General features: G+C 45.4%; 1 protein-coding gene across 1 annotated transcript; it reads right to left on the reverse strand.

The window, feature by feature from the left end:
- Positions 1 to 16: 16 nt before the first annotated feature.
- On the reverse strand, positions 17 to 13,242 carry LOC134407012 (keratin, type I cytoskeletal 19-like). The gene is made up of 8 exons (XM_063138736.1): positions 12,397 to 13,242; positions 11,359 to 11,441; positions 9,886 to 10,042; positions 9,004 to 9,165; positions 7,320 to 7,445; positions 4,907 to 5,133; positions 850 to 1,023; positions 17 to 140 (listed from the first exon to the last, which is right to left on the reverse strand). The coding sequence occupies exons 1-7, from the start codon at positions 13,177 to 13,179 to the stop codon at positions 873 to 875; spliced, it is 1,689 nt and encodes a 562-aa protein (XP_062994806.1). The 5' UTR covers positions 13,180 to 13,242; the 3' UTR covers positions 17 to 140; positions 850 to 872.
- Between the last annotated feature and the right edge of the window lie 1,159 nt (positions 13,243 to 14,401).

Raw genomic sequence — 14,401 nt, forward strand, 5'->3', positions numbered from 1 at the left:
GGAGAGCGTGAATGGACCCTCTGATCAGCTTTGAAAGATTCCAGCAAGCAGATGGAACAGCGGCAGCTTGGATGAACTACTAGGAATACTTCTCTGGGGATGAACTACTAGGAATACTTCTCTACCCATTCTGCAGTTCTCTGAAGACAAAGAAAAACACAAGATTTAAGTACCATGGCACTATCTCATTGCACACAATTTTATCTCGTACTGCATTTATCGCATGCAGAGGGGATAATACGTTTTTGCTACTTGGCTGAGAGTCCAGCTGCCTTTTGGCCCCTTCTCTCCCTCATCTGTTAATTGCCATTCTACCAGACTGCAGCAGAGGGAGGGAGGGAACAACAAGGCCCTCTCCATCCACTTGGCTGAGAGACCAGGTGCCCTTTGGCTCCTCCTCCTTTCCCCGGACTGTTGCCAATCAAACTGGTCATTATTATTATTTTTATCAGAACTTTGGTACAGAGCTATGTGCCTTTAAGAACTGGTGCTTGAGCTTGCTTGTTTTCCTCCCCCTGCCCCCACTGTTTTTCCTTTTGTGTCATATCATTTCGGTTGTAAGCCTTTGGAGAGCGGCTCTCATGATTTTAATCCTAGTGCTCCGTACATTTAGGTGATGCCACCACTCTGATCTTTGACCTCTTCTTAGAACAGCTTCTGCTCAAGCCTTTTGGGATTTCATCTCAGAGATCCCAATCTGGCCTCGATCGTGATGCTCCCAGGAACCAGGTTCTTCCTCCTGCCCCCATCTTTGTCCCAGCACTGACAAAACCCCATAGGCTTTGCGAACCCTTTTTCTCATCATAGGTGGAGGGGAAGCGAGGGGTAGAAGAAAAAAGCACTTCTCACCGCATGCCCTTCTTTCTAGCCATCTAGTGGTGTAAATGGCCTCCATGGCATGCATGACCTGCGGAATGGGTCACATAAGTGTGGGAACTCCGGACCTCACCAGGTCTTCCACCTGTGGTGGTGCTGGCTCTGGTAGCTCCTCCGGCTCCTCCACTGTAAGGAGAGAAGAATTGGCTTGTTCCGTAAGTCTACAAATCATTTGCCCCGGAGAAAAGGAATCAGGGTCAGACAAAACTGGAGGACACCCAAAACCACCCAAGGGGAGAAAAAGAGACGATGTCTCAATGGTTAAAAAGGATATATTTGCATTCCTCTAAATAGACCAATGCATTTCGGCCCTGGACTATATACCTTGGGCTATCTTCAGGGGTTAAAATCTTTTAAAAATTAGCCTGCACAGATCTCTGAAAATATATATCTCCAATATAAATCCAGTCACAGGATTTATCTTGGAGACCTATCTATTCAGAGATGTTTGCAGGCTAATTGTTAAAAGAGTAACCCCTGAAGAAAACCCAAAATATATAGTACAAGGCCAAAATGCAATGGGCTACCTTGAGGAATAAAACTATATCTTTTCTTTTGTCTCTTTTTGGCATCTGGTACAAATCATTCCTGGCAAATAACATTAAGCAACATTTCACAGCTGCTTTCACATCTGACCTGCACATTTCATTGTTTCCTAGGGGAGATGATGAGGATGTGAACATTACCTGCACTTCTCAACACTTGCTGAAAGAGAATAGTCTGAAACTACACGGCATAGCCCTGCTCCTGAAACTAAAAAGATCTGGGGCTCCAACTTGCCTGCATGAAAGGCTGCCACGGAAACCACCCTGAACTTGTCAGAATAGGGTACAAACAAAATAGATAAAATTCTATAGTAGCATCTGAAGAGCAGGTTCAAGAAGGGACATATATGTGTCCTAAAATGAACTGTGGTGTATATGGCCTTGGCTGCAGCCTTTTACTTCCCATGACATGGATATCAGATATATCTGTGTTATTAAAGGGATGCTATATTGGAATAGCCTCATAGCTTTAGACTGAGGTTGCTGACAAATGCCACCATTTTGTTAATGGTAGACTACATTAGGCAACTTTTGGTAGTTTCTCACTTACTTTGAGTGAATTACCTTGAGTGATTGCTTAGAGAAGGCTTCCCCCAACCTGATGTCCTCCAGATGTCTTAGGCTACAACTCCCATCATCCCCAGCTAGCCTCACCCACTGGCCATGCTGTTTGGAGAGCATGGTAGTTGTAGCTCAACACATTTGGTGGACACCAGGTTGGGGGAGGCCAGTTTAGGGCTCAGCCTGCAAGAACTGCTTGGAGGTGAACAGAGCAGTTGTTAGCATAGGAAGCAAAAGGTATCACATTCCTTAATGAATTGCTGTCTTTATTTCTAATTGGAAATGCTTTTTTATTATTATTTCTTCATTAAGAACATCAAAGACTCCTTTATTATTAAGTGGTTGGTTTTCAGTCCCTTCTCAGTCTTTGTTGTCATTCTCACCAGAGCTTCAACAGGCAGGCAGCCGTGTTGATCCATATCAACAAACCAATTCTAGCCGTTTTCGTCTCCAGCAGCAGCAGCTATATTGTAAAGTTAATGGGTTGAGTTGCCCATTCAAGACCAAGCCCCCCCAAAATACATAGCATTACAACAATGGCCCCGTTCAGAAGACTGTGGTTTAAGGCATCTTCTGAACAGGGCCAATATATTGCTAGTGGGGAAATGTACCACTCCTGCCCCGCTACTGTGAGAATTTTAGCTAAGCTTAGAGGGAACAGGGACTTCTGAGGGGAGTGGCAAAGGGGAGACATTTCAGCGGTGTTCAGGTAGATAAAAGGGTGCCACAGGGAAGATGGTCAAGAACTATTTGCCACTGCCACAGAAATTAGGACCTGAAACTGTGGGTATAAGTTACAGCTGCCTGGATTTCAATTAAAGAGAATGAAAAATTTCTTGACTGCAGCCAAGAAATCAGAAGACGTTTACTTCTTGGGAGGAGAGCAATGACAAAACTTGACAAAATAGTTAAGAGCAGAGACACCACACTGACAACAAAGGTCCACATAGTTAAAGCAATGGTATTCCCCGTAGTAACCTATGGCTGCGAGAGCTGGACCATAAGGAAGGCTAAGCGAAGGAAGATAGATGCTTTTGAACTGTGGTGTTGGAGGAAAATTCCGAGAGTGCCTTGGACTGCAAGAAGATCAAACCAGTCCATACTCCAGGAAATAAAGCCAGACTGCTCACTTGAGGGAATGGTATTAAAGGCAAAACTGAAGTACTTTGGCCACATAATGAGAAGACAGGATACCCTGGAGAAGAGGCTGATGCTAGGGAAAGTGGAGGGCAAAAGGAAGAGGGGCCGACCAAGGGCAAGATGGATGGATGATATTCTGGAGGTGACAGACTTGACCTTGGGGGAGCTAGGGGTGGTGACAGCCGACAGAAAGCTCTGGCGTGGGCTGGTCCATGAAGTCACGGAGAGTCGGAAGCGACTGAACCAATAAACAACAAAAGATCTGTTCAACAGTGGAACGGTCTACCTACAGATTTTTTGGGTTCTCCATCTCTACAGGACACCCACCTCTCATGGATGGTTTAATTGGTTTTCCTGTACATTGCAGAGGGTTGGACTAGATCTTTGTGGTCCCTTCCAACTCCACAATTCTATGATTCTATGGTGTCCTAGTCCCTGCTGATCAAAAAATACTCATGCTGTGTCCCTGTGAACTCCAACTCCACTACTTACTCCCAGGAAAGTAGGCACGGGATTGCAGTCTTAATTATTTTGTTCAATGTTTGCCCTTTCCACAAGGAATTCAGCGCCATGCTTTGAGCTTCACAAGGAACAGTGAAGTTATTTAGACTTCAAAAGGAGTGACTCACTCAAGAATACCCACTCTGCTTCATAGCTGAGCAAGGGTTTCTGTGTGTTTCACATGTCCCCAAACCCCTACACTTTAATAATAATAACAGTATTTACATGACACATCACAAGTATTCAAAGCACTTCGTGTTCATTATCTCAGTAATCCTTAACACAGCCCTCTAAGGCAGGGCAGTATTATTACACCGATGTCGTAGATGGAGAGAATAGTTACTTTCCTAAGGCTACCTGTGTGGCTGAGATGTATGTATGTATTATTGCATTTATATCCCGCCTTTTTTCCTCCAAGGCAGCATACACAATCCTCCTCCTCCTCTCCATTTTATCCTAAAAACAACAACCCTGTGAGATGAGATTTAAAGCAGGGATTCCTCAGTTCACAGATCACGTCACTCTGGCTCTTTTACCCAGAGAATGTGATGTGTGCTGACATCTTGAAGTCAGATGACCCAGTGCTGGTGCCAGGTTTTGGAGGGCCTTTGGGCCCCCTCTCTCAGTAGGTCTCCCTTCTCACCACCATGGTCACCAGCTGCTCTTGCTCCTCATCCTCTTTTTCCTTATTGCTACCACTTGCCTGCTTGACAGGCAGAGAGCCAGGGAGCAAGTAGGCCGAGGCCTCGACTGCTCTGCCTACTCACCACCACCGTTGTCTGGGCCAGAGTGAGAGGTGGGCGAACAAGCAGGCTGCAATGGTGAAGAGGAGGAGCAAGTCCAGGGGACTCTTGTGTGGGTCCTCAATAGGAGCCCAACCATGCCTGCCCTGAACGCCACCCCTGACTACACCCACTACAATCCCCTCATTCTGTGTTCATAGTAACTCATGTTCTGGGGTTTATTGGAGTCCTGCTGCCCCTGCATCATCATCATCATCATCATCATCATCATCATTATTATTATTATTATTATTATTATTATTATTGCATTTATATCCCACCTTTTTTCCTCTTAAGGAACCCAACGCAGTGTACATAATCCTCCTCCTCTCCATTTTATCCTCACAACAACAACCCTGTGAGGTAGGTTGGACTGAGAGGCTGTGACTGGCCCAAAGTCACCCAGTGGGTTTCCATGGCCGAGTGGGGACTAGAACCCAGGATCTCCCGACTCCCAGTCCAACACTTTAGCCACTACACCACACTGGCTTACATACTTACACAGTATCATGCTTTCCACCCTCAAGCAAGCTGCGGTACGTGGCGATCTCCTGCTCCAGGCGGATTTTGACATCGAGGAGCTCTGTGTATTCATGGTTCTGGCACTCCATTTCTGACCGCAGCTCGGCCAGCTGCTGCTCCAAGCAGGAGATGCGCTCCTGCAGCTCCCCCAGGTGATTGTTGTAGCGAAGCTCCGTTTCGCCCAGGGAACCTTCCAGGGTGTCCCTCTGAAGAATGAAACAGGAGGTGTTAGAAGGCATGCAGTTTTACTGACCCCGTGGAATGTAGAGACTTAAGCAAAAAATGCAAAGTGTTTTGGTGGGAACATATTCTAGCATCAGAATTTTTACTAAGCACGTCCATAGAATTCCAATGTAGTTGTCAAATGCTGAAGATCGTAGGTCAAAATCCACAAACTGAATGTGAACATGGCTTTTCCAGCCTAAGGCTGCAATCTTAGACACACTTACCTGGGAGTAAGTCCCAGTGTACTCCAGATGAGTTACTTCTGAGTAAATATGCATAGGATTGCAGTGTAAGGCTACAACAAACATACTGAAGAAGAAACCTAATTAAATACAGTAGGACTTGCTTCTGCGTAAACATGCATTTGATCGCCCAGTCTAATTCCAGCCACTGAAACACAGCAGCAATGGGAAAGGTGGAGGAAGATCCAGTGATTGATTATATGCCTCTCCAAAATATCTTTATTTGGCAAGAATCAGGCTGTGTGTTGCCAAGTCTCCAAGGGCTGGTTCCCTAATACGGGTCTAACCCTTGTTTGTTTGTTCGTTACCATATATTGGATGCCTAGCAGTGATGGCTGTGTGAACTGACCGTGTTGGAAAGCAGTATGTTTGAGTTGATAATCCATTCAAACATGTAAATTACTGCAGCTTTCAAATGATGAATATGCATGTGGGAATCAGCCCTCCAAAAAGGTCTTCTAGTCCCTTAAACTGTTCTTTATTTCTGGCCATTCTGCTATTATGCAGTATTAATGAACAGTGTGACTGAGGGTGTATCCAAATGACACGTTAATATATTTTTCTGTCTTTGATACTGCTGATTTTTCCTTAAACCTATATGGCTGAAAAGTAGAGCAAGCTGTGTCTTCTCCATAGGGGTGTGCTGGATGTGCCCAGGCACACCCTAATGTCTCAAGCAATAATGGCCACATTGAGGGAACCATTGAGCAGGGATCCAGATGCAGCAGGAACAGTCCTCCGGCTGCCTTCCGGCTGCTCTGCTGCCATTGCCCCAACAGTACGCCATTGCTCTCAGCAGTAAGAGTGAAAAGGAATCACTCTGCTGGGAGCCACACTTGAAAGAGGCCAGGAGGAGGGGCCCTGAAGGCTAATATCACCTTGTCAAGCCCTTCCTCTGGCCAGTGTCACCACGAAACCCCATCAATGCTGGGACATGAGGAGCGTCTCCTCATTCCCACCCCCACCTGCAATGGCCGTTTCATGGTCAGGCAAGATGAACGTGAAGCAGGGCATCAGTGTCTACAGTGTTTAATAAATAAATGAATAAAAATAATTTCCTTCATGACTGAATATTCAATAAATGTTCACAGATAAAGAAAGAAAGAAAGAAAGAAAGAAAGAAAGAAAGAAAGAAAGAAAGAAAGAAAGAAAGAAAGAAAATTGCCTGGGTGCACACCCTAATGAAATGTGCTACGCACGCCTATGATCTTCTCAGAGGAATTAAAGAGCAACCTGTTTCCACATTTAGGACAACATAAAGATATGCATTTTAAACCTTTCTTTGGGGATCTTTCCTTATTCTAAACCCTGCCAGATCATTTTGCATTTTGTTGTCAAATGTTTTGAATACATTTGGTCTGGATACATTATTATTATTATTATTATTATTATTATTATTATTATTATTGCACCATCAATGTACATGTTGCTGTACATAGTAAAAGAATAAAACAGCAACACCCTGCTGTGTGCAACAGCAACACACACACACACAGAGCCTCACTGCCTTTTGGGGAATCACATGGTTTGGAGCAGAGAAATTGCAAGTGCTACTACAAGGCTAATGTGCATTAACACTGGATGGAGACATTTTTCTGCCTGCCACAGTTCGGCCTCTACCTGGGGCTGGCCCCAGACATTTTGATGCCTCAGGCAAACAACGAGATGGCGCCCCCTCCCATTCCATGTTGAAAAACTGCCTGGACTGGCACTTCAAGACTGGCGAAGGCACAGCAGCATCCTGCCCCACACCTGAAGGCAGCAGGCTGGCTTGGGCGTGCCGGGCAGGCCACTTGGCCCATAGCATTCTCCTCCAATGCCTTGCTGCCTTCTCCCAGCATCTGCGACCTAGCGGCAGGCCAAGCCCTGCCTTCGCCCCCTGTATAGAATTGCAATGGTGCAAAAGCATTTGTTTTCTCTTTTACCAGGCTGCACTGGGCCTCGTAGTCAATCTCCAGGGCTTGCAGTTGTCGTCTCAGTTCCGTGACCTTGTTGCTGCTTTCTTCAATCTCCTGACTGCTGGTGCAGACATCACGATTCACCTCCTCGATCTGTAATGCACAGAATTAGGGAAGGGCCATAGCTCAGCTTCATATGCAAAAAGGTCGCCAGGTTCATTCCCCAGCATCTCCAAGTAGGACTGGGGGAAACATCTCTCTGAAACCCTGGAGAGTCACTGCCGGACAGTCCATGAGCTAAATGGACCAATAGTCTGAGCAGTTTCCTAGGTTCCTAATTCAGAGTATTTCTGGGGTGACCTCATGAATAGATGACTATGCTAAGGGAAAAGTACCCACAAAAGAGAACTTAGGAGAGACCATTATGCTGTGTTTGCATAAGCACAAATTTACAGGGTCGCGGCACACCTGTAGAGGCTATGTCCTAAACAGTAGCGGAGTGGCAGATGTTGACAGGAGAGTCCAAAAATGGAGGCAGTTGTGTTGATGACTATCAACACACCAGTTCTAGTGTTTTTCATCCTCAGCAGGAGCAGGCTTTTTAAAAAAGCTAACAGGCAGAATTTCTCACTCCAGTCCAAGCCACCCCAAAATACTTTGCATTACAACAGGGATCAATATATTGTTGCTGAGAAAATGCATGCAGCCCAGCTACTGTGAGGATTGCAGATAGAACAGGGCAATCTTTGGGAGGTGGCAGATAGTTTTCATCCCTGCTAATCAAAAAGTCTCGGTGCTTCTATGCTCTCGTTCCACTACACCACTTTTTCTTTTGAAAAGGGGGGAAATGAGTTGGAACTTTTGCCTGCCTGGAAGTCGCACCTAGAAGACCTCTTCCTTGATCCTAAATGTATAAGTCTGTGGTTGTACTCGCTCCTAAGAACCCTGGGACTTAGCCCATACGAGCCCAGGCAATTAAGCCTTGCGCATCACACATGTGGAGTATGTGCTATGTTGCAATTGTATGCCCATCAAGCATCCGTCTGTACTGTGATCATTATGGGCCCATGTAGAAACATTCTAACACAGTAGATGCAAGATCCCCCCCTTTTTAGTTCCTATTAAATGGCAGGATTTTGACATGCTGTTGCTCCTTTCCCCACAACTGGGTGATGCTCTTTACATCACCTAACCAGTTGGAATACAGTTAGCAGTAGGGTGACCAGAGGCAAGAGGAGGACAGGGCTCCTGTATCTTTGTGTAGAAGATGATTGTGTTGAACATACAATGGCAATACATGGGGGTGGGAGCTGAACTGCAACAATTTTACAACAATATCATCTACATGGACTGCACAGAAAGGAAGTGAACTAAGGAATTCACTTCCAGGGAGAGAAAGGGGGACTTCGTTTGAATCAGAGCTGAACCTCAGAACCTTTTGAAGTCCAAGACAAATGAAGTTATGATAAAAGGAGTGTGCCACCGAGCACAGGCAGAGTGTTTTTCGCTCATCAATGAGTAACTAAACAAGCAGTCCCCACACACCTAGAACTAGATGTAAATGGTTTCCAGATCAGAAGGTGTGACATCCAAGCATGCTTAACATATATGACAAGGTTGACCACAGTCTGTACCCATCACACATCTCAGTTTTAGTTTTCTCCATTGTGCCACCACCCTGTTTCGTGTGTTATGGAGGCATATAGTTTACCTTGGATCCATACCACGCTTCAACCTCCTTGCGGTTGCCGTCAATCATTGTCTCGTACTTGCACCTCATCTCTTCCAGGATCTTCTTCAGATCTGGTCCAGGGCAGGCATTTACTTCCACATTGACATCACCAGTGGACTGACTCTTCAGGCAGGTGATTTCCTGCAGAAAGATCACAAACATAATGAAACAGCTCCAGCTATGGTGTTTTCTCATCTCCCCAATAATTTTCCACACTACTCATCCACTCTAACCCAAATGAACTCTCTAATAAGCAGGATAACTGAAGTTGGTGGAGACCCTAAGTGGCAAATCAGTTTCAAGGAAGCAAATTAGGTGGCCTCCAGAACAAGACTGAACGGCACTGCCTTTCTGAATGGTGCATGCATCTGAATGCTCCCCAAAGCTGGCTGGGAATGATGGAGGTTGAAACCCAACACATGGAGGGCCCTAGGTTGGGGAAAGATAGTTGATCATTTCATAAACCCCACATTCTTCTAAGAATGTGCCTACATACTTGGAGCCTCTGCCTGCTTGGCCACCATGTCACTGCATGTTTTTTCTCATGAAACTCCTGACTCCTTGACAAAGGATAGCTGCCAATACCTCTAGTAGCTGTCCCCAACCTGGTGCCCTTAGGTGTTTTGGATATCAACTCCCATCAGCCACAGCCAGCATGGTCAAGGGTCAGGAATCCTGGGAGCTGTAGTCCAAAACATCTGGTGGGCACTGGGTTGGAGAAGAATGCCTTACAGATTTTAACAAGCATCTTTAACACCCAAAAATATTATTATCAGGTTTAAAACCTTTGGAAACTGGGAAAGCCTGATTTCATACATTCCACTTAGTCTTAATTAAAGAAAAAAAGATGATATCCTTCACCTCCTGGTGGTTCTTCTTCAGGCAACACAGCTCATCCTGCAGGTTCTCACACTGTACATCCAGGTCAGACCTGCAGGCTGTCAGCTGATCCAGGATTTGATGCAGGCCGTTGATATCAGCCTCCACGTTCTGACGGAGGCAGCATTCCGTCTCAAACCTGAGCAGCAAAGAGCAGAGCTTGAGGACCTGTTGCTTGCTAGATAATAGCTCTAGTGCCACCCCAGGGATAGTCAAGGGTGGTCATCATGTTGCACCCTAGCAGTTCAAAGCAGCAAGTCTTCTTGGGCTTTTAATAAGGCCAAGCTCCCTTCATTGTGGAGATACATCTCCTGCCTGCTGATGGATACTGCAGAGCAGTGGCGTAGCAGTCCATTTTGAAGTGCAAGCACTCATCATGACGGCCCCCCTAGCCATGCTGCCATGGAGATTCCAAAAATGCAAGGTGCTGCGTTGATCCATATCAACAAACCAGTTCTAGCCATTTTCATCTCCAAAATGAGCAACTGTTTTATAAAGCTAGTGGGTCTTAATTGCCCATTCAAGACCAAGCCACCCCCAAATGCTTTGCATTTCAACAGGGAACAATACACTCTTGCTAGGAAAATTAATTTTCCCGTAGGTGCTGTAAGGATCGCAGCTACGGATATATGGATTTTGTAAAATCCATTCTGTCTGCATTTAGCAGGTTATCAGGTGCCATCATTACTTCCTCTGCTTATTGACGGAGTTGGATTTTTTTTTCCCATTCCCCAACTTTGCACAAATTCACATCCCTGCAAATTTGTAAAAATGCACAAATCCCCTCGAATGCGCAAATCCCTTCCCAAATGTGCATTTTAATGCTTTAGCTAAAGGGGGAAACGCTCAATTTCAGCCAGTGTTGTTTATTTTACTTATTTTTCTACAACTAAATTTCCTTAAGATTCTGGGAAGTAAAAAGAAAATGGTCCACAAGTCCGTAGAACCTATGTCACTTGGGAAAAGCTGGTCCACTGCAGAATCTGACGGTCAGATTCATAGAAATCTGAACCCATTTAATTCCATTGTGGATTTTTCTGACATTCCTAATTGCAGATAAGAACAGGAAATTTGGTGGGGGAGAGAGATGACATCAGCATCCCTGCTAATGAAAAAGAAGTGTCGGTGCTGCATCCGCATGGCTCCATTACACTACTACTGCAGAGTATAGAAAGAGGAGATAGGGAGATATCCAATGAGCAAGGTGGCTTCTTGGCCAGTCATCATGTTGGACTTGGCTTTGATGCCACATTCCAGATATTTTGAATCACAGTCCTTTTCCTGTGCCACGAATGACTTGCCAAAACCTATGCACCCCCACAGAATGGACCCCTCCACTCCTTCAAGCCTGAAAGGAGAGACCCACACATGCTCCATGCAGCCCCTATAACAGACAAGCTCAGCCTCAGAGAGCCCACCAAGAATGTCCCCCAAACAATGGGACCAAGTACTCACTTGGTTCTGAAGTCATCAGCAGTCAGCTTGCTGTTATCAATGCACAGAAGGAGTTTGTTGTTATCCACACTTGTACAAATGAGCTGGATAAAGACAGGATTAGGAGAAGTCAGTTATGCTCCTGCTCTCTTTCCCCCTACAATGAAGATCTAGCATTAAAATGTAGACGGCCTCCATCAACACTGGGTGTTCATCAGTCTAACACTAGCTTCCTGCCAAAGTTCAACCAATGTGTACCATCCATAACAGTTATATAACAATGCACAATTGAACCACTAGATAGTCATCATGTTCACTGGCAGAAAGAAAGCACTATAGCCAGAACGTCTTCAGGAGTTGTGAGAGGATTGGGTTCACCCATATCCTACCTTCCATAGTTTTAGAGTTCCAAGCACCACACAACCCTTTCTTCAGTTTCTCTTTGTGCTGGTGTATGCAAAACTGCCATATGATGTGGAGGTTACTCAAATTCATCCCTGCGTTGGCTGTTTCCATTCAGCAAGTTGTACATGTATAACAGCTCACCATGTGCATTGTAATGTGTTATCCTAGCTACCAAAGACCACCAAAAATGTGCACCAACTCATAGTGGTGGAATGACAGTAACAGAAGTCGCAGATAACTTTAGAGTGCTATTCCAATATAAAATAAAGTAAAGTTTCTCTGGATAAAAAATGTTACAGCCATGTACAGTCTGCATCATAAACATCATCTAAACAAACTTTAAATTATCTTTGGTGGAGGAGGAGGAGGAGGAGGAGGAGGAGGAGGAGGAGGAAATACATTTTGGGGAAACAGTATTATTCCACTCAATAAAACATTTTTTGGAATCTGAAAGCAATTTTAAGAACATTTCTATGGTTCATCTTTTTCATGTTATGATCTGGATTGTGAATTGGTCTCACACAATTGTCATTTAAGACCTGCAAAATGCTGATGTTCTGAGTTTAAGCCAAGTGGGGGAGCCTGCTGTTTGCAATGGGCACAAGCAAAAGAATGTGAAACTTATAAAAAGTGGGTTGAGAATTGGCATCCTACCTGATTTTTAAGATCTTCAATTTGTTGGTGGTAATGGCTGTAATCCTTTGGTTCACAAAGAGGGCCTTGCTTGGCATAAAATTCCCTGATTCGGCACTCAAGCTCAGCATTTTCTTCTTCCAGGCATCGGACCTTGTCCAGGTAGCTGGCCAGACGGTCATTGAGGTTCTGCATGGTCATTTTCCCATCAAAGGAGGAGAAGATTCCTCCACAGACATGGTCACCACCCAATCCTCCAACCACTCCGGGGCCAGTGACCACACCACCCATACCCCCGACCATGCCTCCATGACCACCAATCACACTACCCATGCCACCTACCATGCCAGGACTGACACCTCCAACTGCACCACCCATGCCCCCTACCACAGCAGCAGGAATACCACCAACCACACCTGCATGACCACCACCGGCACTACCAACGTGGGAGCCAGCAGCAAAGCCTCCAGCTTGAATACCACCAACCACACCTGCATGACCTCCACCGGCACTAACAACATGGGGGCCAGCAGCAAACCCACCACTTCCCCCAACATGTCCACCACCAAAAGCCCCACTGCAGCTACCACTTGAAAAATGGCTTCTTCCTGCTCCATAGGCACAGGTAGAACCTCCCCCGACATGGCTCCGGCCAGAGAAGTTAGCTCTCCCATTGCCTAACCCACAGGAAGTATACCGTCCAGAGGCGACAGAAGCCACCCCAACCCTCCCTCCACCAAGATTGCAGCTGCCACTGCTGCTTCTCCCAGCTGTTAGGACCGTGTGCCTTGGACCACAGCTCATGGTGACAGTGATGAAGGATGTCTTAAGGAGAAAGCAAGAGGCACCGCTTAATACAAAGTAAGACTGCTGGACTCCACTCCCCACCAGTCTCTATTTATACCTTCTGCAGAGGGTGTCACCACTACTGGTTGAGCTCCTTTCTTGTCCCCCTCCCCTTTTCTAAACTCATAGGATTGGATGCTGTAATTATTCATGTCATTTCCCAAAGGCAAGCTGCCTGCAGATATCAAGGGATTCAAAGAAGATGCTGCACGTGTCAGCATCTCCCTGGGAAAAAAAAATCAGGAGCACTGTGTGGTGTTGTTTGTGATGTACAGTTGGCAGCAAACACTGGCACGGCAATGAATAATAGTCGCTTTTGCCTACAGGAAGAAACATAGCTCTCCTGATCTAGCCTAATTTTGTCCTACAGCTAAAATGCAATCTCATGTAAAATCTAAGGGTGAGACAAAACTCAGCCCTAGCTGGGCCAAAACTACTCGCTGTTTTATTTCTCACTAAAATTTAGTGTTCAAAAATGCCTCCTTTTATTGAGATTTTGGATACTTCTCGAGAAACGTTTGCGTGACTTGCACTCGTCATAAAGTCACCAAATGTGATTCAACATGCAGTAGCGTGATGCCACTCTATTCACTATATGATCCCTGATTGACTGAGGTCACCCATGTGATGTATCCTCAGTCTCAATTACCCTCATTTGCTTCAATGACATTATCGCGTAGCCAACTGTGATTGGCTATGTAGCGTTCATTATATGACTTGCGTTTCGCTGGGGTCACTCTTATGATTGATGTAGGAAAGAAAATGAAGCACAGAATGGTGTAGTGGGGAATATTTCCAAAACAGCTGTAGCTAAGGGGAAAGAATGATACTTAACAGTGGGATGTGGCTGCATAAAAAAGCAAATGCTATTTTGGGCTGCATTAATATAATTATAGCTTCCAAATCGCGCGAGATACTGGTTCCCCTCTATTTGGAACTGGTTAGGTCTCATCTTGAGTATTGCATCCAGTTCTGGGCTCCACAATTCAAGAAGGATGCAGATAAGCTGGAGCATGTTCAGAGGAGGGCAACCAGGATGATCAGGGGTCTGGAAACAAAGCCCTATGAAGAGAGACTGAAACAACTGGGCATGATTAGCCTGGAGAAGAGAAGATTGAGAGGAGACATGAAAGCACTCTTCAAATACTTAAAAGCTTGTCACACAGAGGAGGGCCAGGAT

This window comes from Elgaria multicarinata, chromosome 11, assembly GCF_023053635.1.
Source record: "Elgaria multicarinata webbii isolate HBS135686 ecotype San Diego chromosome 11, rElgMul1.1.pri, whole genome shotgun sequence".
Classification (NCBI taxonomy): Eukaryota; Metazoa; Chordata; class Lepidosauria; order Squamata; family Anguidae; genus Elgaria; species Elgaria multicarinata.

Excerpts from the sequence above, each read along its gene's own strand:
- LOC134407012 (XM_063138736.1), bottom strand. The coding sequence starts at position 13,179 with ATGAGCTGTGGTCCAAGGCACACGGTCCTAACAGCTGGGAGAAGCAGC. Across the intron at positions 11,442-12,396 it reads TTGAAGATCTTAAAAATCAG|CTCATTTGTACAAGTGTGGA; the intron begins GTAGGATGCCAA and ends GTCTTTATCCAG. Across the intron at positions 1,024-4,906 it reads GGTGGAAAGCATGATACTGT|CCAATTCTTCTCTCCTTACA; the intron begins GTAAGTATGTAA and ends TTACGGAACAAG.